The sequence below is a fragment of the Rhincodon typus genome, chromosome 1 (genome assembly GCF_021869965.1).
Source record: "Rhincodon typus isolate 14 chromosome 1, sRhiTyp1.1, whole genome shotgun sequence".
NCBI classification, from domain to species: Eukaryota; Metazoa; Chordata; class Chondrichthyes; order Orectolobiformes; family Rhincodontidae; genus Rhincodon; species Rhincodon typus.
The window spans coordinates 147,620,034-147,645,007 of record NC_063332.1 but is presented as its reverse complement, the minus strand read 5'-3'; the positions used below and the strand labels follow the sequence as shown (position 1 = coordinate 147,645,007).

At 40.7% G+C, this 24,974-nt stretch overlaps 1 protein-coding gene across 1 annotated transcript in view; it reads right to left on the bottom strand.

The window, feature by feature from the left end:
- Positions 1-24,974, bottom strand: part of LOC109929705 (protocadherin Fat 4) — a 381,732-nt gene that overhangs the window by 175,147 nt on the left and 181,611 nt on the right. The window contains exon 3 of the mRNA XM_048609430.1: positions 7,036-7,167. Coding sequence (XP_048465387.1) covers positions 7,036-7,167 — 132 coding nt within the window. The remainder of the gene's footprint in view (positions 1-7,035; positions 7,168-24,974) is intronic.

The following is a 24,974-nucleotide window of genomic DNA, read 5'->3' as shown; positions in this document are numbered from 1 at the left end:
TCAGCTTTCCCAGCACCTTCTCCTAACTGAGAGCCACCACACCCACTCTGCCCCCTGACTCTCTTGAAGTTCTGTTATGCTACCAATATCTTCCATAGTGGAGACTGATGCAAAATGCGTATTCAGTTCCTTTGCCATTTATTTGCTCCCCATTACTATTTCTTCATTTTCTCTCATTTTCCATTGTCCACTTTTGCCTCTCTCTTACCTTTTGGACATCGAAGAAACAACTCTTGCAGTCTTCTTTTATATTACTAGCAGGATTACTCTCATATTTCATCTCTCCCCTCTTACTGATTTTTCAGTTGTCTTCTTCTAATTTTGTTTTTTAAAGGGTTTCCAATCCTCTAGTTTCCCACTAATCTTCACCACATTGTATGCTTTTTATTTTGCTTTTATGCTGTCCCTGACTTCCCTTATCAGCCATAGTTGCCTCATCTTCCCCAAGTATGTTTCTTCTTTCTTGCAATGAATTTCTGTTGTGCCGCCTGAATTACCCCCAGGTACTCCCACCATTGCTGCTCCACCGTCTTCCCTGTTAGGCTCCCCGTCCAATCAACTCTGGCTAGCTCCTTCCTCATGTCATTGTAGTTACTTTTACTTAACAGTGATAGCATTATATCTGATTCATGTGTCTCCCCCTGAAACTGCAGGATCAATTCTATCGTGTTATGGTATTTGTTCCCTATGGGTGCCTTCACTTTAAGCTCCATTAATCCTGGGCCCCAGGTTCAAATCCTGCTAATGGTGGAGGTCTGGAAATTTCTTTCAGTGCGGTGATGGCCAAGTGGTATTATCGTGGACTGTTAATCCAGAGACCCAAGTATTGTTCCGGGGACCTGGGCTCAAATCCTGCCAATGGCAGATGGTGGAATTTGAATTCAATAAATATCTGGAATTAAGCATCTGATGATGACTGTGAATTCATTGTCGATTGTTGGAAAAACCTATCTGGTTCACTAATGTCCTTTAAGGAAGGAGACTGCCATCCTTACCTGGTCTGGCCTACATATGACTCCAGACCCACAGCAATGTGGTGGACTTTTAACTGCCGGATGGGCAATAAATGCTGGCCTAGCCAATGACGCCCACATCCCGTCAATGAATAAAGAAGAAAAAAATCGAGTTTGCCTCATTGCACATTACCAAATCCAGAAAGCCCTGTTCCCTAGAGGGACTCCACCTTTGATCAGTAGTCTCACACACCTCTGGTCCCATCATCAGGGCCCTCAATATAAAAAGACTGAAGACCCATTCCAGAGTGCAGGACTTAGGCTAACACACTAGTGCAGTACTGAGGGAGTGCTACACTGTCAGACCTTCTGCTATTGGATGAGACATTAAACAGAGGTCCCACCTGCCCTCTCAGATTGCTGCACAACCTCCCTTGGCACTATTTTGGAGGAGGATAGGAGGGTACTCCCTACCGTTCCTCACTCAACATCACCAGATCAAATTACTTTGTCAGATGTCAGAATTTGTGAAAATTTATGTTCAAATTGTTTGCCCCATTTCCTAATGAGTAAGATTGCCATAAATGCCATTTTGAGAGTTTTTGAGGTGATGGAAGGTAAGATACACATGCAAGTTTTTCTTTCATTTCTTTCCTTGAAAGAAGAATCAAAGTTCAAGGCCAAGATATGACTTGGTTACATCACCACATAGTTTACATAATTTAGCATGAAATATTTTCCATATTTTTCCAGTGGACCCTTTGAAGTGGGACATGTGAAGTGTTTTAGACATTTTGTTTGATGTATTCGGAAGTAAGTTGTCACCTCTTTGAAGTCCAAAAATTGGTCAGAGGGCAGAGTTGAGGAGGGTGAGCAGCCTGTTTCAGTGAAAAATTATTTTTTATATTTCTCTTGAAACGAATCACATGTTCTATGTCATCAGCATTTAGTTGAAATGTAAATTTATGTCAGTGTCATCTCTAACTTTGTAGGATTTTTTCAATTAAAACTGTTTTTCAGCTCTTTTTTCCAAATGCTGCAGATTTAGATGCAGTGCCATTAGCTTTTGGGTCTGGCTGCCTTTCCTCTAGCTGATGTAACTGAACTGCAGTTTGACAAACAACTGGAGGAACAGCTACAATTATCCACTGTTGATATCGTACTCAAAACCCCACCGTACAACCAAAGAAATCAAATGGAAACTGAAAAACAACTCAAATTTGGAGAGCTAGAAATTTATTGTCCTGTTTACATGAAGAAAAACTGAAGCTTGATTAAAAAAAACAGCCTGACCAACTGTAGAAACAGCCAAGTGCCAAAACTAGTTGGAGTGATGAGTGCAGCAGAGATGGTGTGGTACTGATGAAAGAAAACAAAACTTGAAATGGCACAGTATCGCAAACATCAAACTACTGTACTTAGAGATGTCTTTAAAAGAATAGGCAGTAAATTTACCTACAAGTTCCTAATTAGAAAGCGACTTTCACTGCTGTAATGTTTTATTCTAACCAAGAACATGTGCAGTCAAACACTTTCATGTCAGCTGTAATTTCTCTTGTGTACTTTAATAGTATTTTTCCCCAGCAACATTATGTTTTGAGGGCTTGTACATATGGAGGTGCCTCTGCTTATTGAAATACCTCTCATAGTATAGGCAGTTAAAGCTCCTAACAAGGAGTTTCTGGGCATTTTTATTTATAACAGACTTTAATGTCTCAGCTCAGACTTTCTTGTTTCATCCTTTTCATAATGAACACCAGCTACGCAAGCAGCTTTGCATCGTGTAAGCATGAGGGTCCGGAGAGGGGTGGCACTGTATTATGGTTGAAGGAATGTATTTGGGAGCAAGAAATATAATTTTAACAAAGGGAACATTTTAAGCAAATGATTTCACAGCCAAAGTATCAGCTGAAAAAATGATAGGTATTGAACAAATTTAGGTCCATGGGTGACTGGGAATTTCTCTCCTTCGTGAATCAACAAACAGATGCTGAAAAAGATTGTTTTATCAAAGTCTTTGTGTCTTGCATTTATCAGGATAATTTGCAAAAATATCAATAAAGAGGATAACCGACAGTTATACTCTGTAAATGTTGGTTTCCCTTTTATTGGTACTCTTGCAAATTGCCCTGCTAAGTGCAAGATGAAAAGCTTTGACAAAATGTGTCTTTTTCTGCAATTATAATAGAATAAAAATATTCTAGCTGATGTACAATAAAGCTCACTAAATAGTCTTGATGATACTTGCAAAGTGCTCCACACAAAGGACACAGAACAGCCCTATGTTCCGCTCCCCGATCTGCTAAGGTAGTTTAGGCCCAGTGCATCTGAAGTGTGTTATGGCTAACTTGATCCAAATTGGTCACAGGAGGCTCACGTGGCATGGTGGTAGTGCTCTTACTCTGAACCAGGAGGCCCAAGTTCAAGTCTAACCTGCTCCAAAAGTGTGCAGTAACGTCTCTGAACAGGAAAATATCTCCAAATTGGCAACATTTGCAACTTGAGCCGTCACGATGCCTCAGTGCAGGTGGGTGTGTTGGAGTGGCGTAGGGCAGGGGGTCTGCATTCAGAATTAAAGTCAGGAAGCCAATGCCTGTGATTTTTGCAGCAATAATGTCCATCAGCTGCAGAGTCCCGCTGTAGTCAGAAAGTCACCACAGTCAGGAGGCATCAGCCTTGCTGGCACATAGACCTGTTGGAAATTTACACCCTTCCAGGCTTTTTTTGTCTTGTTGCTTGGTGCTTTCAGACCCTGAAACCTGATGAAGGGATGGGGCAGAGGAGAGGGTGTGCTGGGCTGTTGGTAGCTATAAGAGTTAGAGACAGTTTCTTTACCGAGTTTCTTTTCAGAAAGCGTTCAGGTACATGAGAGAAGAACGTTGTGTTTGCCCGCTCCCCCTCTACTTGCATGCTTTCCCTGCATATACTATAGGTGCATGTATCCTAGCCTCACCAACTCCACCCTCAACAACAGGGAATGCCCAGGAAATCCAGGGTGCCATGGATGGGTGGAACATCATTAGTCCCCACTTTTGTTTTCTTCTGCCCTGCCCCTGGAAACTGAGCATTTCCTAGGTCAATAGCAGAGCAATAACAGGACAAGTGGTCATAGGATATTCTTTCTTTGTTATTTTAATCCAGTCCAAATGTACAGTTAACAACTCCACTCCAATAGCAGGATGAGGAATTTGAAATGAATGAGTCGTGTACAACTATACTGGCAACTCACAGTAATGTGGGGCTAGTGATTATCATTTCTGTGTGCCACTAAAAGGATTACATGAGATTGTACAAAAACAAAATCTGAATCATGTAAGCGTACGTGGTGGTGGTGTAGGTAAGGATGATACATAGGCCGTAGCTACCAGGTAACTTTTCATCTATCTTTAATTCTTTAACAAACACATATGGGGATGTGCAAAACAACATCCATTAACAATGAAAATCCTTCCTGAACATGCAATTTTGAATGTCTTGTGCACACAGAAGTGAACTATTTAATTTGAGTGCAAAGGAACAGCATATGGCAGAATTTAGGCATCTGAATCTAAGCTGGTTTAGTTAACCCAGAAGCAGGATTGCATAAAGCCACCGAGCAATTATCAAAAGAACAGGGCCGACACTTGTTTCAGGCACTGGCTGGCATCCATCGGAAAAACAAATGCAACGAATACCAATTTCAATTTTATTATGTTTTAGGGGAGATACTGAACTCAAGAGCCTCAATTTTATCAGTCTAAAGTAAGCATAAAACCATAAATTTTGCTACATGATACACTGAACCCAAACTATGCTGGAATTGTGCCAAATTCAATATTGGCTTGGTCCATTTTACATTGTCTCAAATGTTTGCCTGAGCAATTTGATCTTATCCTGATGTTTAACCCCCAGGAAAACTGCAGAGAGAGAGAGGTGGTGGTGGGGGGGGGATCACATTCAAAGAACCTAAGTCCATGGGGTGGTGGGGGATGTGATGGGAGGCAATCCCAGAAGTGGAAAGGATGGTTGACTTGATTTTGGTGGCTAATAAAAGAGAGAGGAGTTCAGCAAGTATGCTTCTGATCTTGGGGACCTGGAAATATTGTTGGGAGCAGGGGCAGAGTGTGTGGATTAGACAACTGAGTTGTGAGCGAGGGGGAGGGGGAGAGGGCTTTTGGGGAGTCATCAGTTTGACAGGCAGTTGAAGGGAAATTGGACACCTGATGGAAAGGATATCAAGTGCCTTTAACAAATGCCCCGCTGAAATACCCCATTTTGTGGGTATGCAAGCTGCACACAAAGAAATCAATTATTCTGTCGTAATGTCTGTTTCATAACTTATAATGCATTTTACTGTTGGAAATAATCGAACCTACCAGTGTTAATCAATCCCTGACGAGCAATTCATTATTAGAACATTGTCAGAATGTAACAGAAGACTTCACGGTAGAGGGAAGTTAATAACTGCTGAGCGGTGAAGCAGGGATGGCGTGTGTGTGTTTAGGGATGGGAGGGGGTGAAGCATTTCATCGAACACTCCAGGGGAAGGGGATGGGAGGCTGCCCAGTTGCAGGGAACTCTTCAGTGTGTCTACGCTCACCTTCTGTATTCGTCAAGCCTCTCTTTGATGAAACTGTCATGCATTGCATGACTCAAGGAATCCGGCCAGCGACAGTTCTTTGCCAGGCCGAATGACAATGAGGTTCGCTGCTTCATTATCAAATTTAAAGTGCCAGTTGCCTCCTTGCAGTGGATTGGTCTCAACTTGATTGTGAATAATTCAGTAGTGTGTTGACATGCATACCAAAATTCACACTAGTGGAATAACCATTTGAGAATATCAGTAGGGCAGCTAGGTTTCAAGTAAGTACACACCAGCAAAGGTCGACATTTTCAGGGGAGGAAAAATTTGAATGAAGGACAGAACAGAGAAAGCTAAATGAACATAATTCATGATTTCTGAAGAAGGGTCCTGACTCGAAACGTCAACTTTCCTGCTCCTCTGATGCCGCTTGGCCGGTTGTGTTCCTTCAGCTCCACACTGTGTTATCTCTGACTCCAGCATCTGCAATTCTTACTATCTCTGATAATTCATGATTTGTTCCTTTTTTCACTGAGGGATACATGACAACCCATTCCTGTGTTAATCATCATGTGCAAAGTAACAGTGCTGCCCTCATTGGTGAACTTTTTAAAGAGTATTCCCTACGGCGAGGGATTTCAAGACCAGGGAGCGTACTTTTAAGGTGAGAGGAGAAAGATCTAAAAAGGACATAAGGGGCATTTTTTTTTAACACAGAGTGGTTTGTGTGTGGAATGAACTTCCAGAGGAAGTGGAGAATGTGGGTACAATTACAATGCTTAAAAATCACTTGGATAAGTACATGAATAAGAAAGGTTTGGAAGGATATAGGCCAAGCACAGGCAGGCGGGACTAGTTTAGTTTGGATTATAGTTGGCCTGGATTGGTTGGACCAAAGGGTCTGTTTCCACGCTGTATGACTCTATAACTCTGTAACTGCAGCTCACTGTGAAGCCACTTGTTTTTTTTTTCCAGGCATAGTTTTGTAATCCTGTTTCTGCATTCATAAAGTACACTCAATAATGTTCTAAGAAAAAGAATAACTGCACATTGGCGACGTTAGAACTGATATCTGTACAGAGTGATAACACTCAAACTCCCATAAACATTAGAAAAGAAATGGACTGAAGCCATGTTTACTGGCTGTCAGTGGAATATTGCATAATATTTAATAAATATGGGATTCTGGAAACTTGGAATGTTATTCCAAACCTCGACCTTCTGGGGCGTTTGTATTAAGTGAATAGATACTGACAACATGCTACTTTCATTGCTTACTGAGAAAAGGTTTCCTTTCATTTTCCACTAAAATATTAAAGAGCCTGAAGGATAGAACATGTTCAAAATGAAGGAAAATAAAGAAAACCAATTTGTGCATTTTTAAAAAAATATTAGACTTGACCATTCCTCAATTTATTTTTTCCATTCTTGGTGTTGCCCTCCAGTATGTTAACAATGTGTCTATATGGACTAACATTCTTTGTGGAAAATACTTAAAAAACCAAAAGATGTACCACCTACCTCATCTGCATCTGTAGCTGACAGTTGTAATATTCGAAAACCATCTCCGATGTTTTCTTCAATAATGACATCCAATGCATCAGTGGGAAATACAGGAGGGTTGTCATTAATATCCTGTAGTGTTATTTCCACCTGAAAAACAAGTAGAATTTGTTTGCACATCATTAGCAGAGATGGTAATAAGCAAAGATCCATTTAATATTGCACAACTCTCAAAGTTTAGCAATCAATTATTAATTCATGGATTATGAACCCTAACAGCATGTTGGCTACTAAAAATGATTTTAAAAAAGTAAAGAGGTACAATGGGGAAAAGCATCCATATAAGTGGGATACTTTTACTTAACATTATGGTGCTCATAACAAATGGATAATAAGAATGGATAACAAAAATGAGAGGCTAAGTTGAGAGTCCCAAAATAGCATCATTGATTATTATTCTGGTCTTTGAGAAGGTTAAGGTGTTCAGACAGAGTATAAATGGAGAAATTGCCTCCACTGGTGGAAAGATCTAGAATAAGAGGATACGATTAAGGGGACCTTACAAAAGAAACAATGATAACATGAGGAAGAACTTTTTTGTGCTACGAGTGTTTAGGTCCTGGAATCTGCTTTTGTACTTACAATGTCAGCTAGTATGGAGATCAGGAATGGAAGTTGGATTTTGAATGGTTTAGTCAGAATACAGTCAATAGAGCAAGAGGTGGGCTTTATGTATGGGTTAAGTAAGCTTGTAAAGGGCAATGAAGGAAGGTTGGAGACAAACAGAAGGGAGACACAGATACACAGCTCACATGGAACAGTCTGGAGGAAGTCTGTTTTACAAAGCAAAGGACAAACCTCATAGCAAAGGCAATGAAAGGGTGGTCTCAATCTTAATGAAAAAGAGATCCTTGCATATATAGTTGATGACATTGTAGGAGGAAGGTGAGAGGGATTTTTGGGTGACAGAAAGTAGAAGCTATTTCCATTCAGCAGGATGATTCAGTCATAATCATCAGTTTAGCAAAAGAGAATATGACTCAAAAGCTTTTGATGCGCTCCAGTCCGATACGGAGGTCGATGATGAAACTAGCTATGTACTGGTTAAATTCAAGTCTGTATGCTTTAGAACAAAGATGGGTCCTGTGCCAGGGAAGAGAAAAAGATGGGGGAGGCTAAGTGTCTTTTCTGGAAACAAAAGGACCAAAAAGTGGAGCTTAGGGAGTGGTCTGACTCATCAGTGTTCAACATCCTGGCTCACCAATCAAAGGGACTGGTAACTTGACAATAAGCGACTGCCTGGCCACTGAAAATCATGTGGTTTAGAACCCACCACAGCTGACCTTAAGCGAAAGGTAAGCTTGTTGGAGGGAAAACCCAGTCAGAGTTGAGAAGGGAAAGTCTAAAATTTTTGCTTAGGGAACAGATGTTTTCCTGCTCTTCCTACTTTCAAAAGAAATTAAAACAAGTTTCTAAACAAAAAAACCTAAGTGTCAGGCCTCTTCTGTTTCTGACAATTCTGGTCTGGTAGGTCACCAATGCTTCCTTGCTTAGGCAATAGGTTAAAGTAGCAGTTCAAGCACCAATGAATTCATTAGATCCTTACTTAAATCTTTAAAGAGGCTCTCACGTTTTTTGGGTTTGTGTCCTCAGCCATAACATTAACTTGTAGTTAGCCAGATTAGGGGAGGAGACGAACTGTTAAGTGTCCTATCGTGTTTTAACTGCTACCCCTCTTGTTTGGTTTTCGCCTGGAGTGTGGGATTTGAAGCTGCCTCTGGTACAAAAAAGCACTATCACATGTGAGTTGGTGCTGAATATAACTTCAACTAGTAGAGTAACTAATAAGGAAGACTTTAAACATACACACTACATGGATTTCAATCAGGAGCTCCTCAGCATGGTTTTATTAGAAGTATGTTAACCTGATTGCTGCAGAAGGATGGATATTGCTTTTCATATTCACTTTCTTATTTGGAACAATGAAGGGGCAAGGTTATCTCATGTTTTCAGGTCCACACTGTGGCTAGCAGCTAGTCATGGGTGGGTCCATGTGGAAGCTGCAAACCATCAGGCCAAGTGTTCCAGTTCCATTTTACAACCAGTGACAGCATCATGGATTCTGAATCAACTATGGTGCAAAGCAGATGGAATGGTCAGATCCTTTATATTATCCTTAATAATGATCTCTGATTACAAACTTTAGAAGGACACCTGTTTTTTCTAAGCTCACACCAATATGCTGACATTTTTCTCTCTTGTCATTTTATCCCTATAAGGCCGAAGAAAATGGGCATTCAGATTCCTAAGCATGGCTTTAAATGACAGCTGGATGGACTGAATGGACTGTTCTTGTTCTGCATTTCTTATATTCTTCTAATCTCTGAGACCTTGTTAGATTAATGCTGGATTTGAGGACAGTTGGGAGATGTGATCTCACGACTACTGGAAGCTGCATTCAGCCTGTTCAGTCTAATTTCATTTTCAATCGTGTCTCAACAGCTGTCAGAGAGAACAGTACTTTTTCTTTTATGCAAAACACTCAAAAGCAATATTTAACACAGTATGTCATCTAATCACCCAGAAATTACATTACAATGAAATGCCAGTAGCTACTGGGTGGACCGTAAGCTATAACCAACTACAGCTTTGCAGTGGAGCATTAAAGAAGCCTGCAAATTGTAAATGTTAATCTGAAACCAAATGTTACAATGGCCATGCTTAATGGACTGTGCCTAGTTTTCACTTGAAACTAACCCAGTGACCTAATGTCAATGCAATGTTAGATTCTGGTCTCTGATATAGAGCTGCTCAGCATGTGCTCAAAATCATGGCCACAAAATGTCATATAATGTGCATGGTGGGTCATTACCCCATATACTTCGATTTTGCCATAAAATTCTCATATTACTGTTTAATTTACCCAAATTGTAGGATCACTTTGTTTAATATACTTACTGTTTCTTAAAAAAATAGTTTTAACCAAGTTCCCATAAAACATTGATAGAGCCAGACATAATGCCAAACTTAATGTCAAAAACCTAAACAACGATTTTTTCCTGACGCCTTTTTATTTACAGACATTGGAAGATAAATGGGAAGAGTAAAGTTAATATTTAAACATTGATGACTGGCTTCAATTAGTTTTTTCTAATTTCTCATATCATAATACATGTGTCATTCAGATTTGACAACTCTTGGAAACCCTGGTCTTCACTGAACTGCTCTGGTCTTCACGTTATGGCAAATTCCATTCTTCATGACTATACATAAAGACAGCAGCTGTCATCTCTCCATCTTGACAACACTTTGACACATGGGTTTTCCCATGAGGTTAAAAAATGTTCCAACATCAAAGACCACCAAGCAGGAAGAAAATGCACTTTTATAACCAAGCATAAGATGAGCATTCATCTAACTGCTAATAAAAGTGAGATCAGAAGTTGAGCAGATTGATTTAGTCATGCTATTTCTAAATATTCCACTTAATGTATTATAAATCTTACGTATTTTACAACTTTAGCTTTCCCAGCCAAGTCAAATTTAGATCAGTCCAGCACAAAAGCCAAACAAACAGCAAACTTGGAAAACATAGGAAAGCTGACTGCTGCATTTTTTAAATATGAAGTGAACCTAGTAAATATTTATAAATTATAAAAGGTTACACAACTGAGAAAGTTCTTCTACTATGGTTAGAATGAACAAACTCAAAGGCCTTTTATGACAGAAAAGCAGACATTGTGGCGATTAAAAGATGGTCTCCCAGCCAAGCAAATTTCAGAACATTTCTTGAGGGCCTGGCAACAGATAAGCTGTAAAGAAGTTGTGGATACTACTCAATGTTTGATCCAGCCACGCTTGCTTTGGGAAATGGGTTAGTAATGGGCTGATCTCTCAGATACTTGGATGGTTGTTTTCCTGAATACATCTAATGATAATTCAATGGCCCAGTGATGCAGCTAACTGATTTGCTATCATACAGATTTGTTGGACTACCCTAGAGAAAAATGTTTGCTTTTAATAGAAAGAAAACAATGAATGAACGTTTACAAATACCTGACCGTGACTTTAATAAATGCCAACAGTAAATTCTCAAGGCATAAATTAGTTTGCAGACTTTGTAAAGCAGATAAATGCAGCAGTGATTTTGCAATTAGCCAGGCTTTTCAAACAGTTATGACATGAATTGCCAAGTAACCAATAAAATTCTGTTTCTCTATCCACACATGCTGCCAGACCTACTGAGTTTCTCCAGTATTCTAAGTGTTCGTTTTAGATTCCCAGCATCTTGTTTTCAAGCTATAAAATTAGGCTGTATGGGCCTTGCCAACTAATTAAAACGCTTTCTTGTGGTAATTGTTTTGTGTTCAATATGACAAATAAAGTTCACACCAGGGAGTAACATATTTATCCATTTCAGGCAATCAGTATGATCAAACAATCAGCAGCTAGAAATAATCAGCTGGATTTTCACTACCGAGGCAAGTATTAATTAAGAAATATCATGGCTAAACAGACCTGCTTTGACACAAAGGATCCTGTCACATGCAATTTTGCCATGGGTTGGTGAACAATAATCAATTTGAACCTGTCACCTCTGGAAGCAGTTTGGAGGCGACCATGGAGATAGTCATGTGCCCAAGCAAATTGGTTAGAAGGCCCACCTTGGTTCTCCGAGACTATGACACAAGAGACTGTTAGGTCATCTATCTCTCAAGGTACAATGGAAGCACTGGGCAGCCCACCTATTAGGTCTACTGAAGCTATTATGTATCCAATTAATGGCCATTTATGGTTTACATTTAACTACCACCAGCATTTTAACCATGGTGGGGAGAGATTTGTGCCATGCTGGGAGCTCTGCAATTTTAGCTGTGCAAATTGGTGTTGGGCAAGGAGGGGGAGACATTCATAGAGTGTCTTGTGTCCATCGGAGGCTATGGAGGTAAAGTTATTGAGTGTGTTTAAGACAGATAGATGGGTTCTTGACTGGTAAGGGGATCAAGGGTTATGGGTTGAAGGCAAGAGAATGAAGTTGACAAACATATCAGCCATGATCAAACAGAGCAAACTCAATGGATTCTAATTCTGCTCCTATAATCTTATAGTTGTTGCTGGATGTTATTAAACAATACATTTTAATACCCCATGTTATGTGGCCACACATCAAGATTTTATCTGTGGAGAAGTATAAATTTGTGTTCATCTCAGGAAGCTAAAAACTAGAGAATTTTTAAAAGTCACATAAGTAAATCTTTGGGTATTTTCCAATTCTTCCATGTTAGGGTTTTGACTTCTGGCAACATATTGGTGTTTGAATTTGTTTCCCTGCTAATAAAAATAGCTGACTCTCTAAACCAGGCCATAGTGAAAACTACAGCAGTAGAAGGAAAAATATCAAAAAATCCTTCTGTGAAGCGAGAAAAGTAAAATGCTTTACATTTCTTAACATAAAAAAAGGATGTACTAGTGGAATGAGTTTCCATTTCCACTGAAAATAACAGCAAATCTGGCATCCACGGGTAACATGTTTAATACAGCTCCCGTAGAAACAGTTCTCCATAAAGTTTGCGGTACTTTCTTTTGTCAAGGAACTTGGGCTAAATTTTATAGGTAGGGCTGTTGATGTTCTATTTGCCTGGAAGAAAAATTAGTCCTAAACCGATTGGCATGAAATAAGGTTGCCCCAAAGACACACATCGCACTGGATAGTGTTGAGGAGATGGGGGATGGATTACTGCCCTTCACTGGGAGGAAGCCAATGTCTGGCTGGCTATTCCAACATTCTCATCAGTGCCAGAATTCAGTCGTGGGCACTTCCAGGACTTCAAAGAAGCTCACATGGATTGTGGACAGATCCTGGAACAAATGAGTTCTGGGCTGCTTGAGCAGGAAGGCATCAGGGAGTTGGTGGGGAGGGGCGAGGGGCAGGGGGCGGCGTGAACGCAGAAAGTGACAAACCTGGGTTAACCTCTTGAAGGAGGCTTTAAACCCATATAAATCGCCATTAAAGAACTCAGCCCTCCTTCCTATTCACCTTTTAACTGGTAAGATTAAAATAGTCGCCTTCCAACACCCGCCTCTCTCCACGCCAGCTATGTTTTGACATTGGCAGCAGATTATTCTGGTCTGTTGGTTTGGTAACAAACTCAATTATCCATTAATTATTTTATGAGGAATGGTAGGCAGGCTGCTACTAAGGTTTTGGAGTAGATCTGTAGGTCGGGTTGTGGGTGTTGAGGTTGGTTGGCTTGCCGAGCTGGTTTGTTGTTCCGCAGACGTTTCGTTACCATGCTTGGTAACATCCTCAGTGCAGCCTCTGATGAAGCGTCGGTGTGTTTTCCCGCCTGGCTTTTAAACTCTGGGGTCCATTGTGATGGATTGCCTCACTTCCGGGTTTCCTCCGTAGTGGAATGTATATGGGGTCGAGTTCAATGTGTTTATTTATAGTCTGCTTCGTGGAGTGCCATGCTTCCAGGAATTCTCGTGCTTGTCTCTGCCTAGCCTGTCCCAGGATCTTGGTGTTGTCCCAGTCAAAGTTGTGGTTCTCCTTGTCCATGTGGATTGAGATGAGTGACTACTGGTCGTGTCTTTTATAGCCAGTTGGTGTTCATGTACTCTTGTTGTTAGTTTACTTTGTTTGTCCGATGTAGTGTTTCTCGCAGTTTCTGCAGGGGATCTTGTAGATGACATTGGTCCTGTCCATGGCTGCTACTTTCAGTTTTTGCCCAACTGTTTTATGGGCACCTGATCAGGGTGGACAGAAAGGTGATGGCTTTAATCTCCTGGTATACTTTACGTGCCTACTACACACCAGTAAAATCTAGCCCCCATATGGAAAATATGGTGATAAAATTACCAGTGAGAATTTTTTACCCCCCTACAGTTCAAAATGACATGCAATGGGTAGACTGCATGGTGATGTTGGGCTGTTGTAGAATTAGATGCCATGTCAGCGATGTCCTGTCTGTCATCTACTGACCCAGCCTAAATTTTACTCACAAATGCAGGACGGCTCAGCTGGCCTGTTGATCTATGTTGACCGATTAAATGGTGAAAGCAGCAGCAATAGGACGAGTTCCACAAATGTGGAGCAGTTCTGCTGGTAGTTTAGTGGTTAAGATTTAGAGTCTTCAGCACTGCGGCCTGGCTTCAATTCCCAGTCCGGGGAATTTCTGACTTATTGCTTTGGTACAAAATAAGACAAAATTCTTCCTGTTTGTTGAAACACAAAGCAGCTCTAGTGGAGTCAATGTGAGTTAAAGTTTCATATTTGAGCTACGAACGTCACCCAAGCAATGAAAACCAAAAGAACTGTGGATGCTGTAAATCAGGAACAAAAACAAAGTTGCTGGAAAAGTTCTGAGGAAGGGTCACCGTACCCGAAACGTTAACTCTGTTTTCTCCTTCACAGATGCTGCCAGACCTGTGGCAATGAGTTCCACATCAACACCCCACCCAACGCATTTAGTTGAAATTCTTTGTCAAAAGAAAGTACGGCAGCCTTCCTGAAGAAGCTTTTCCTCTGGCTGCAGAAATTCCTCCTCATCTCAGTTCTAAACGATTGCCCCTTCACTCTGAGATAGTGCCCTTGGATCCTACTTTCTCCTACCAGTGCAAACATCTTCTCCACGCCCACTCTATCCAGGCCTTTTGGTATTGTGTAAGTTTCAGTCAGATCCCCCCTCCAACCAACGTTCTAAACTCGTTAAAGTTCAGATCCAGGGTCCTCAACTGCTCCTCATATGACAAGCTTTTCATCTCCAGGATCATTCTTGTAGACCTCCTCTGGTTTCCCCCTAAAGGCAGCACATCCTTCCTTAGAAACAGATCCCAAAATTGCTCACAATATTCCAAATATGGTCTGACCAGAGCCTCATACAGCCTCAGAAGTACATCTCTGTTTTTATATTCGAGCGCCCTTGGAATGAATACTATCATTGCATTTACCTTCCTAACTGCCAAATGAACTTGCATGTAAACCGTAAGAGAATTCTGAACGAGGACTCTCAAGACTGTTGGTGCTTCAGATTTCCAAAGCCTTTCTCCATTTAAAAAAACACAGTCTATGGCCTCTATTTTTCCTGCCGAAGTGCACAACCTCATACTTTTCCACATTGTATTCCATCTGCCACTTATTTGCCCACTCTCCTAGCTTGTCCAAACTCCTCTGCAACACTATCCATCTCTCCCCCTGTCTTTGTGTTACTTGCAAACTTAGCAACAATACTTTCAGTTCCTTCATCTAGATCATCAAAGTATAATGTGAATAGTTATAGCCACCAACATTGACCCTTATGGAACTCCACTAGTCATCAGCTGACATCCAGAAAAAGACCCCTTTTTCCCTATTCTCTGCCTTCTGCCAGTCAGCCAATCCACTATCCATGCCAATACCTCGTCCCGAACACCATCGGCTCTCATGTTTTTTAGCAACGTCCTGTGTGGCACCTTGTCAAAGGCCTTCTGGAAATGCAAATAGATTCATTATCACTAGCTCTCCTTTGTCTAACTTGCTCATTACCTCTTCAAAGAATTCTAACAGATTTGTCAAGCATGACCACCCCTCGACAAAGCCATATTGACTCCGTCCTATTTTACCATGCATTCCACGTAACCTCATCCTTAATAATGGATTCTAAAATCCTATCAACAACCAAGGTCATGTGAACAGATGTGTAATTTTCTGTCTTCTACTTCCATCTCTTCTTAAACAGGGTGTTACATTAGCCATTTTCCAGTCCTCTGGAATCTTCCCTGAGTCCAGTGATCCCTGAAAGATCACCACAAATGCTTCCACAATTTCTTCAGCTATCTCCTTCAGAAACCTGGGGTGTAGTCCATCTAGTCCAGGTGATTTAACTGCCTTCAGACCTTTCAGCATCCCTATTGTTTTCTCCTTGGTGATGGCCAATACATACACCTCTGCTGACTGGGCCATATTTTACCACGCACTTTCAAGTACTCCACAATCTCAGCCTTAAGAATGAATTAAATACTTAGCAATGACTGAGGTCAGCCTAACCAGCCTATAGTTTCCTGAATTCTGTCTCCCTCCCTTCTTAAATAGGCATGTTACTTCAGTCATATCCAGTGCTTTGGGACACTCCCTGGCTCTGATTCCTGCAGCGACCAATGCCTCTACAGTCTCCTCTGCTATCTTCTTAGGAATTCCAGGTTGTAGTTTGGGTGATTTATCCACCTTCAGACCTCTCAGGTTCCCCAGCACCTTCGCCTTAGTGATGGCCACTACATTCACCTCTGACTTCTGACTCTCTTGAATTTCTGTATGCTGCTGGCGTCTTCCACTGTGAAAAACTGATGCAAAGTATCTATTCAGTTCCTCCACCATTTTTTTGTTCCCTATTATTACTTCCCCTGCCTCATTTTCCATGGTCCAATGTTCACTCTTGCCTCTCTCTTACCTTTTCAATATCTAAAACAACCCTGCAATCTTCTTTTATATTACTAGCTAGCTTACTCTCAAATTGCATCTTCTCCTCCTCTATTGCTTTTTTTTAAAGACATCCTCTGCTGGTTTTTATATGCTTCGCTTCCCAATAATCTTCACCACATTGGTATGTTTTTTCTTTTGCTCTTATGCTGTCCCTGATTGCCCTTGTCAGCCATAGCTGCCTCACCCTCCGCCTAGTATATTTCTTCTTCCTTTGGATAAATTTATGGTATGCCTCCCGAAATACCCCAGAAATTCCTGCCATTGCTGTTCTAATGTCTTCCCTGCAAGGCTGTCCTTCTAAACAACTCTGACCACCTCCTCCCTCATGTCTTTGTAGTTATCTTTACTCAACTGTAATACCACTGCATCTGATTCCAGCCTCTCCCTCTCAAAGCACAGGGTGAATTCTATCATATCATGGTCACTGTCCCCTAGGGGATCCTTCACCTTCAGCTCCCTAATCAAATCTGCCTCATTACACATCACCAAATCCAGAACTGCCTGTTCCTACTGGGGTCCACCACTAGCTGCTCCAAAAGAAATCTCATTGATATTCCATGAATTCCTTTCCTTGAGATCCACTACCAACCTGACATTCCTGGTCCACCTGCATATTGAACTCCCCCATGATTATTATAATAATGCCTTTCTTACATGCCTTTTCTATCTCTTGATTTGTTTTCTTCTCTACATCCTGACTACTGTAAAGAGGCTTATACACAACCCAATCAGGGTCTTTGTTCTTTTGTCGTTCCTCAACTCTACCCACACAGATTCTACACCCTCTGATTCTGTATCACTTCTTGCTATCCATTTAATTTCATTTCTTAATGACAAGGCAATTCCACCCTCTCTGCCCATCTGCCTTTCCTTTTAATAGGACACATATCTTTCAATATTTTGTTCCCAGTCCTGATCCCCTTTCAGCCTCGTCTCTCTGATACCCACAACATCCACCAATTTTAATCTGCTCTGCAAGCTCATTTACCTCTCTTCATATTCTGCCTGCATTTAAGTACAACATGCTCAGTTCTGCATTGTCTGGCCCCTTCTCATTGCTGTCCGTTTACCTGCTGTGCCTAAAGTTAGTTTCCTGTCCCTTTCCATACTCTCTTTCCTATTACTTGTTCTGGAAACTTTAATAAGCTCTGTTTAGCCCTCCTCCCCCATCCCGTAACTTTTTTTCTTGTAATTTTTCATGCAATTGAACCCACAGTCTCCACTATTTACTTTGAAGCTCTATCCACAGTCCTGGTTAGGCAATTCGCAAGAATTATAGTCCCACAGTGATTCAGGTGGACCCTGTCCCATTGGAACAGCTCCGTCCTTCTCCAGTACTGACACCAATGTCCTACAATTTTGAACCTGTATTTCCCATACCAATCTTTGAGCCACACATTTACCTCTTTAATCTTCTTGACCCAATATCAATTTGCTCTTGGGTCAGGTGATCCAGAGATTACCATCTTTTTGGTTCTGCTTTATAATTTAGACCCTAGCTGCTCATATTCCCTCAGCAGAACTTCTTTGTTCTTTCTACCTGTATAGATGGTACCTATGTGAACCATGATAGCTGTAACTTTCCCTTCCCACTCCAAGTTCCTTTGCAGTCCAAGTGAGATATCCTGAATCCAGGCATCAGGGAGGCAGCGCAGCCTTCAGGTCTCTTGATCCTCCCTACAGAAAACAGTGTCTATTCCTCTCACTATACTATCCCTGATTACAACTACTTTTCTCTTCCCTCTCCTCTGAATGGCTCCCTGTACCACGGTGTTACAGTCAGCTTGTTCATCCTCCCTACAACAGCCACTCTGATCCACACAGGGAGCAAGAATCGCAAACCTGTCAGACAAATTGAAGGGTTGAGGCTCCTTCAGCACTCCCTCCTAGATCCTTCTGCCTGCCTTGCTGATAATCACACCCTCCTGTTCCTTAATTCAAGGTAGTTAATCTAAAAGGTATGACCGCTTCCTGAAACACTGCACTTAGATAACTCTCCCCCTTCTTGATGTGTTGCAGTGCTCAAAACTAAGATTCCAGCTCATCAATTCTGAGCTGCAGTTCCTCATGCAACCAACACTTGCTACAGATGTGGGCGCTATGAACCACAATGGGGTCCATCAGGTCCCACATCATGCAGTTACGACTCATCGCCTGACCCAGCATCTCTGTTTTGATTAGTTAGTTCTTAATTTGACTTTTTAAAAAAATTGTACTTGTCTTTTAGTGTGTAGCCTGTAAATATTTCCTCTGTTTACCTTCAATCTGAAAGTAACTTATAATAGATAATCAGATTAGTAGTTATCACCAAGCAATGAATTTATGGTTTACCTGTGATGTCACTCATTTGTGCTGGGCCCCCAATCCTGGGCTTCAATTTATCCTGTTTAAAAAACCTTACAATCTAAGAGCCAAAAAAACACCTCATCCCCTCTGCACTGAATTCCCATGTCGCCTCCAAATTCCCAGTGCTGTGCACTGTAATTATGCTGCACTGTTTCCATATTTTGTATCTCCAACATAATTCCACACTTCAATCCCATATACACATTCACCATAACATGAACTATCGACTGCATTGTACAAATGTGTGTTATATAGTTTTGTTAAATTTTTATTTCCTCAATTTTCAAACCAAAACTTGTAATTACATAATTCAAGATATCCCAACACGCTTTACAGCGTTTGAAGTATAGTTGTAAAATAGAAATAAATATATACATACATTAAGGTTTATTTAATTTTCAAGTAAGTTTTTGCTGTTTTGATGACTGGTTCCAGAACAGTTGACATTAAAAACTTGTATGTGGTGATATTTGGTCCATACAGATGGAAAGGAACAACAGCGTTCCAGTATTTCGAAACCTTTCAGTCAAAACATACCCACCATCTACAGTGTCTCAGTGCAATACCAGAAAAATGAAATATTAGACTTTGTTGCCAATAGTTTTGTAAATCAATCACTTTTTGGCAATGTGTTCCAATGCTGTTTGTCTTTATGGTCCATTCCCTGTCAACAGTCTCTCTCTGTGTGGCATTTTAATGGCTGCTGGATTCCTCTATACCCAAACCAGTCGTCAAGAACTGTACGTGAAAATGTCATGTTTCCTGCATTATTCCATCATCTTAATAGTTATAGTTCCCCACTAATGTAGTACAGCACGTATTATGCATGACCCTCATTAAAATTTGAGTTACAAAAGCTCCCCTGTTTAAAGCATGGTGTGTGCTGTAGCATGTTTTTAGTACAGCTTACAAAAAAAAATGTGCTTTTACTGTCCTGTAAGCATCATTATAGAGAAAGTACAGAATAATAGTCTCCTCATTAAAACTGCAGACCAAGAAGTTCTGCAGTGTTCGCTCAATATGTGGTGAAAATAACATTCCTCTGAGATTTTGCCTACGTCTCACCAAAAGTGAAACCTAAGTGTACTTTATTATGAGTCATATAATGTGCTCCTTAATATCACAAAGTTAGTAACAGGCAGAATACCAAGTGAATACAGCAACATGAAATATAAGATTTTAATTTTTACTTTTTCTTCTTCCACCACTTCAGTTTTAAATTTGATCTAGATCTTTCTGGTTCACATCTACTCTTATGAACTCTGTAAATGCTCCGCATGGCTGCAGTTCACCATGCAGTGAATCATGAAAGCATACTAACTCTCTACTGTCTCGTTGGACGGAAATATTCCAAATTTAAGAACTACTATACTTTTCTCAGTGAGTTGGTATTTTCATTTGATTAGCATTTAATTTGGAAATATATACTTTTACACTCATTAGATACTTGAGTCTGCATTTTCAATTGGAAGCGAACTCTGCGCAAGCCAATGACGATGAGAAGGGGACAACGAGAGATGTCACTGCAGAGTCCCAGGGTGACTTTACGTGGGGTTTCCATGTAGAGGCAACCCCTGATTGTCTGGCTGGGGACTGTCTGCTAAGAAGCTGACTTTAGCATGGCTGAAACCAAAGAAAGAAGGTTGGTTGAAGTGTGGTGAGTGTAAAAGATGGCAGAGGTCCTTGGAACAAAGAGGAAAACAGGGAGATGTCTGGATCACAAGGCTGCAGATGAGTTCAGTTCATAAAGGTGATGTGTCCAGATTGTATTTGTTTAGGATAATGGATAAAGGTACAGAGGCAGGGGGAAGGAAGGAGATGACAAAATTACCCAAGGACAGTCTAGGGAAATTCCAATCATGAATGGTCATGTGCATACCAGGTATGGATTCCCCGGTATATGGAGTCCAGGAGGTTCTAATTACTGACAGGAGTGGCACAGGGAGGTGCGAACAGGTAGGTCCCACGGTCGTTGAGGTAGTGAGCAATTAGTGGTTGACAGGAAGAAGTTGGCTATCAGGAGGGGATCCATTAGGAACAACGCCAGTGTAGGTGTCAGATAGTATTGATAGATCTGATGATGGTCAAAGGTGGTGATAAGATTTAAAATATATTTTGGGGGTAATTTACAGGATGGCTAGAGGAAACACTCCTGGTTCAAAACAGTTTTATAAAGGCACCTTAATGATACAGTTCTACTCAACACCTTTAAACTGTCGAGTTTGCCCAAGGATACATTTGGAAAAATGCAAGGTATTTAATTTTGGTAAAACAAACAAGGGCAGGACTTACACAGTAAATGATAGGGCTCTGGGTTGTCAAACAGACAGACCTAGGAGTTTCCGGTACACAGTTCATTGATAGTTGCATCACAGGTAGACAGGGTGGTTAAGAAGGCAAGCTTGCCTTCACTGCTCAGACTATTGAGTAAAGGAGTTGGGACGTCATGTTCAGACTTAACAGGACATTGGTGAGGCCACCTTTGGAATACTAAATACAGTTCTGGTTGCCTTGCTATAGGAAAGATGTTATGAAACTTGAAAGGGTGCAGAAAAGATTTACAAAGATGTTGCCAAGGTTGGAGGATTTGAGCTATAGGAAGAGGTTGAATAGGCTGGGGCTATTTTTCCTGGAGCATCAGAGGTTGAGAGGTGAATTTTTGAGGTTTACAAAATCATGATGGGCATGGATAGGGTGAACAGCCAAGATCTTTTCCCCAGCTTATGAGAGTCCAAAACTAGTGAGAGGGGAAAGATTTAAAACGGACCTAAGGGGCAACACTTTCACGTAGAGGGTGAATGGTATATGGAATGAACTGCCAGAGGAAGTGGTGGAGGCTGGTACAATTACAACATTTAAAAGGCATCTGGATGGGTATGTGAATAGGAAGGGTTTAGACTGATATGGGCCAAATGCTGTCAAATGAATCTAGATTAATTTAGGATATCTGATCGGCATGGACGAGTTGGACCGAAGATCTGTTTCCATGCTGTACAGCTGTATTACTCTACTAGCTGACTGTTAAGATTTTTACTGATCTGTCTGGGCTTTGTTCAAATCAAGCCCAGAGATAAAAGGCTGGTGGCTGGACCTATGTCCCACCCATTTCCAGCTATTAAGTTTAAGGATGATAAATGTGCACTGTGAGAAGTGGTGAGGGGATATCTTGCTTTAAATCACCACAAAAATTGTTTCGATGTATAGGAATTAATGATAATGTTGCTGTTCTTCAGTAAATAATTTTGGTTCCTCTTTAATATATTTGCCACAGCTTCCTCATTTCCATTTTATTTGCTTCTAAATTAAAGAAGCAAAGCAATAGAGATTGTATTAGGAAAAAGAATCTTTCACTGATTTGTTACCTTTCTGAAACATTGCTGATCACTGTCTGGATACACCACCTTTTAAAATAGGCATTGAGCTGATGAGTGAATTCAACAAACATAAATACATTTTTTTATCACAAGAAATATTTTAGTAGAGAAATCCAGGGAAATTTAGGCAAATAGAAATTTGCTTGCATCACTGCAAAGTGAAATGCAGTTGAATATATTAAGGGCAGAGGTAAACACAAGAATGAGTAACTTGAAAATTCATTTTGACATAATTCCAATAAGTGCTAATTTAAGTGCAGGAATGAATGATATGCTGTGTCACTTACTCTGTTATCTTAACTTGGCACACTAAAGTATTACATGATTTGGTTCATATGCTGTCCACTTTTGGCTTACAATTATTTCCCTCAGTCAGCATTCCAACTGAAAACTGAGATCTTGAGACACAAATGCAATCAAGCAAACACCAAGTAATCAAGTTTAGGATGTTGGATGTAGCTCAGAGGATGAGGTTCAAGCCTAAACTATTTTAACTGAATAAAGAACTGCTGAGAAACGGCAATGAGGAGATCATTGCTGCAGCAGCATAGTTTAAATCTGCACATCAGATCCATGCGAGAATTCTCTGAGAAGATGGAATTTGGTTGTGTTAATTATGGTATTGGGAACCCTCTGAAGAAGTTTCCAACTCTGAGTTAGAGTAGGAGTTATTGGATGTTTGACTGATTTAAGCATAAAAGTTACCCAGGAAGGGTTAAAGAAATAAAACCCTGTTCTAATTCCTGGGTAACTACTAAGCTGAACCCTTATTCAGCACTGATCCTTTTGCTCCAACTGTACACCCCCACCCAGGCCTCTGACACCCCCATCACTGTATCCCCCACCCAAACCTCTGCTTGTCACCATCCATCCCTTGACTGATCTCTCCTCCCTGATCCTGCAAGCCCGGACATCCCTCCAACCCAAACATGTCAAACCTGGCACAATCTCCCCTTGATTCGAACTCTCAACCTACCCTGAGTATGCATCCACTTAGCTGACAACTTGCACTCTCAGCCATCTGGTACCCTTCACCTATCTGTAACCTGTTAACCTCTCACCACTGGCACCTTAACCTATTCACCTATCGAGCACCTTTCCCCTATTCCACCTGGAACCTTACCCCTCACGCACCTGCCCCCCTAACCTCACACTTACATTACATACTCACCTTCTCTCAGAAGCTTTCAAACCGACTACAGGACCATTACAGAATTCAACATTTACAGCTGGAAAAAGGTATGTGGTTTCCACACAGATCCTCTCCCATCCTGTCTTCATGGAATTCTGAATTCGTATATGCTGCTTCTCAACAGAGGCTCCTGGCCATAAAATTCAAGGGGAGACTTCATCTAAAGGTAAGCATCTACATTTTTTTCGGATCAAGATTGGAAAATCTGAGTACTTACATCCAACAAAGACCAATGATAGCAGCAATGCTGCTAGGGAAGGTAATTGGGCATTTGAAAGTGGAGTTCATGAGAAGATTAATATCAGTGGAAGGAAAATGTATTATCATATTCCATCCATACTTTTGTATCAATTGGAACCACTTATTAACTGGATTGATTTTTACAAGCATTCATAAATCCGAGCCACTTTGTGAACTAATTACATGGTGGATGGAAAAAGTAACAATAGCATGTGTTTTCTGCTGTTTTATGTTGCAGTTGTCACTAACTAACTAGAAATTTGTCCACTGGCGATTACAACTTGTGTGAAGTTTGTACAGTTTTCCTATGTAAGACAAAGATAATTCATAAACCTGAGTTTTTATAAAGTTTGAGCATATGTGTAGAAAATATCATGGCTTCTGTTGTGCTTGTAGATTTTCAAAATTGTGTTTAACACCCATAGTAAGCTCACACATACTAAATGAATATCACGACCAGATGCACTCAAGCATTCTTGCACACATGCCATATGATGCAGTACCCTTACCAATAATAATCTTGATCTTCTGAAACCCAATTTTGAGTGCTACACTCAAAACCAAGATTGTCCCTCCATACTATGCATGATCTGTCTTACTCATTTTAATGGTTTCTCCATAAATGCAAAATTGAACATGACTGATGTTTATAGCTTTAAAGAGCAAACAAAGCTCTGAGGCCTAGAAATTATGTATCTTTATCACTAGAAAAACCATGTTTTCTGTTCTTAAGAAAATATTAAGGTAATGAAGAAGGTGTTTAGTGCGCTTGTCTTTATTGGTCAGCGCATTGAATACAGGAGTTGAGAGGTCATGTTGCGGCTGTACAGGTCATTAGTTAGACCACTTTTGGTCTCCCTGCCATACTAAAGATGTTGTGAAACTTGACAGGGTTCAGAAAATATTTACAAGGATGTTGCCAGGGTTGGAAGGTTTGAGCTATAGGGAGAGGCTGAATAGGCTGGGGCTATTTTCCCTACAGTGTCAGAGGCTGAGAGGTGACCTTATAGAGGCTTATTAAATCATGAGGGACATAGATAAGGTGAACAGTCAAGGTCCTTTCCCCAGGGTAGGGGAGTTCAAAACCAGACGGCATAGGTTTAAGGTGAAAGGGGAAATATTTAAGAGATCTAAGGGGCAACTTTTCCACACAGAAGGTGGTGCATGTATGAAATGAACTGCCAGAGGAAGTGGTGGAGGCTGGAACAATTACAACATTTAAAAGGCAACTGGATGGGTATATGAATAGGAAAGGTTTGGAGGGATTGGGCCAAATGCTGGCAAATGGGACTAGATTAATTTAGGATATCTGGTCAGCATGGACGAATTGGACTGATGGGTCTGTTTC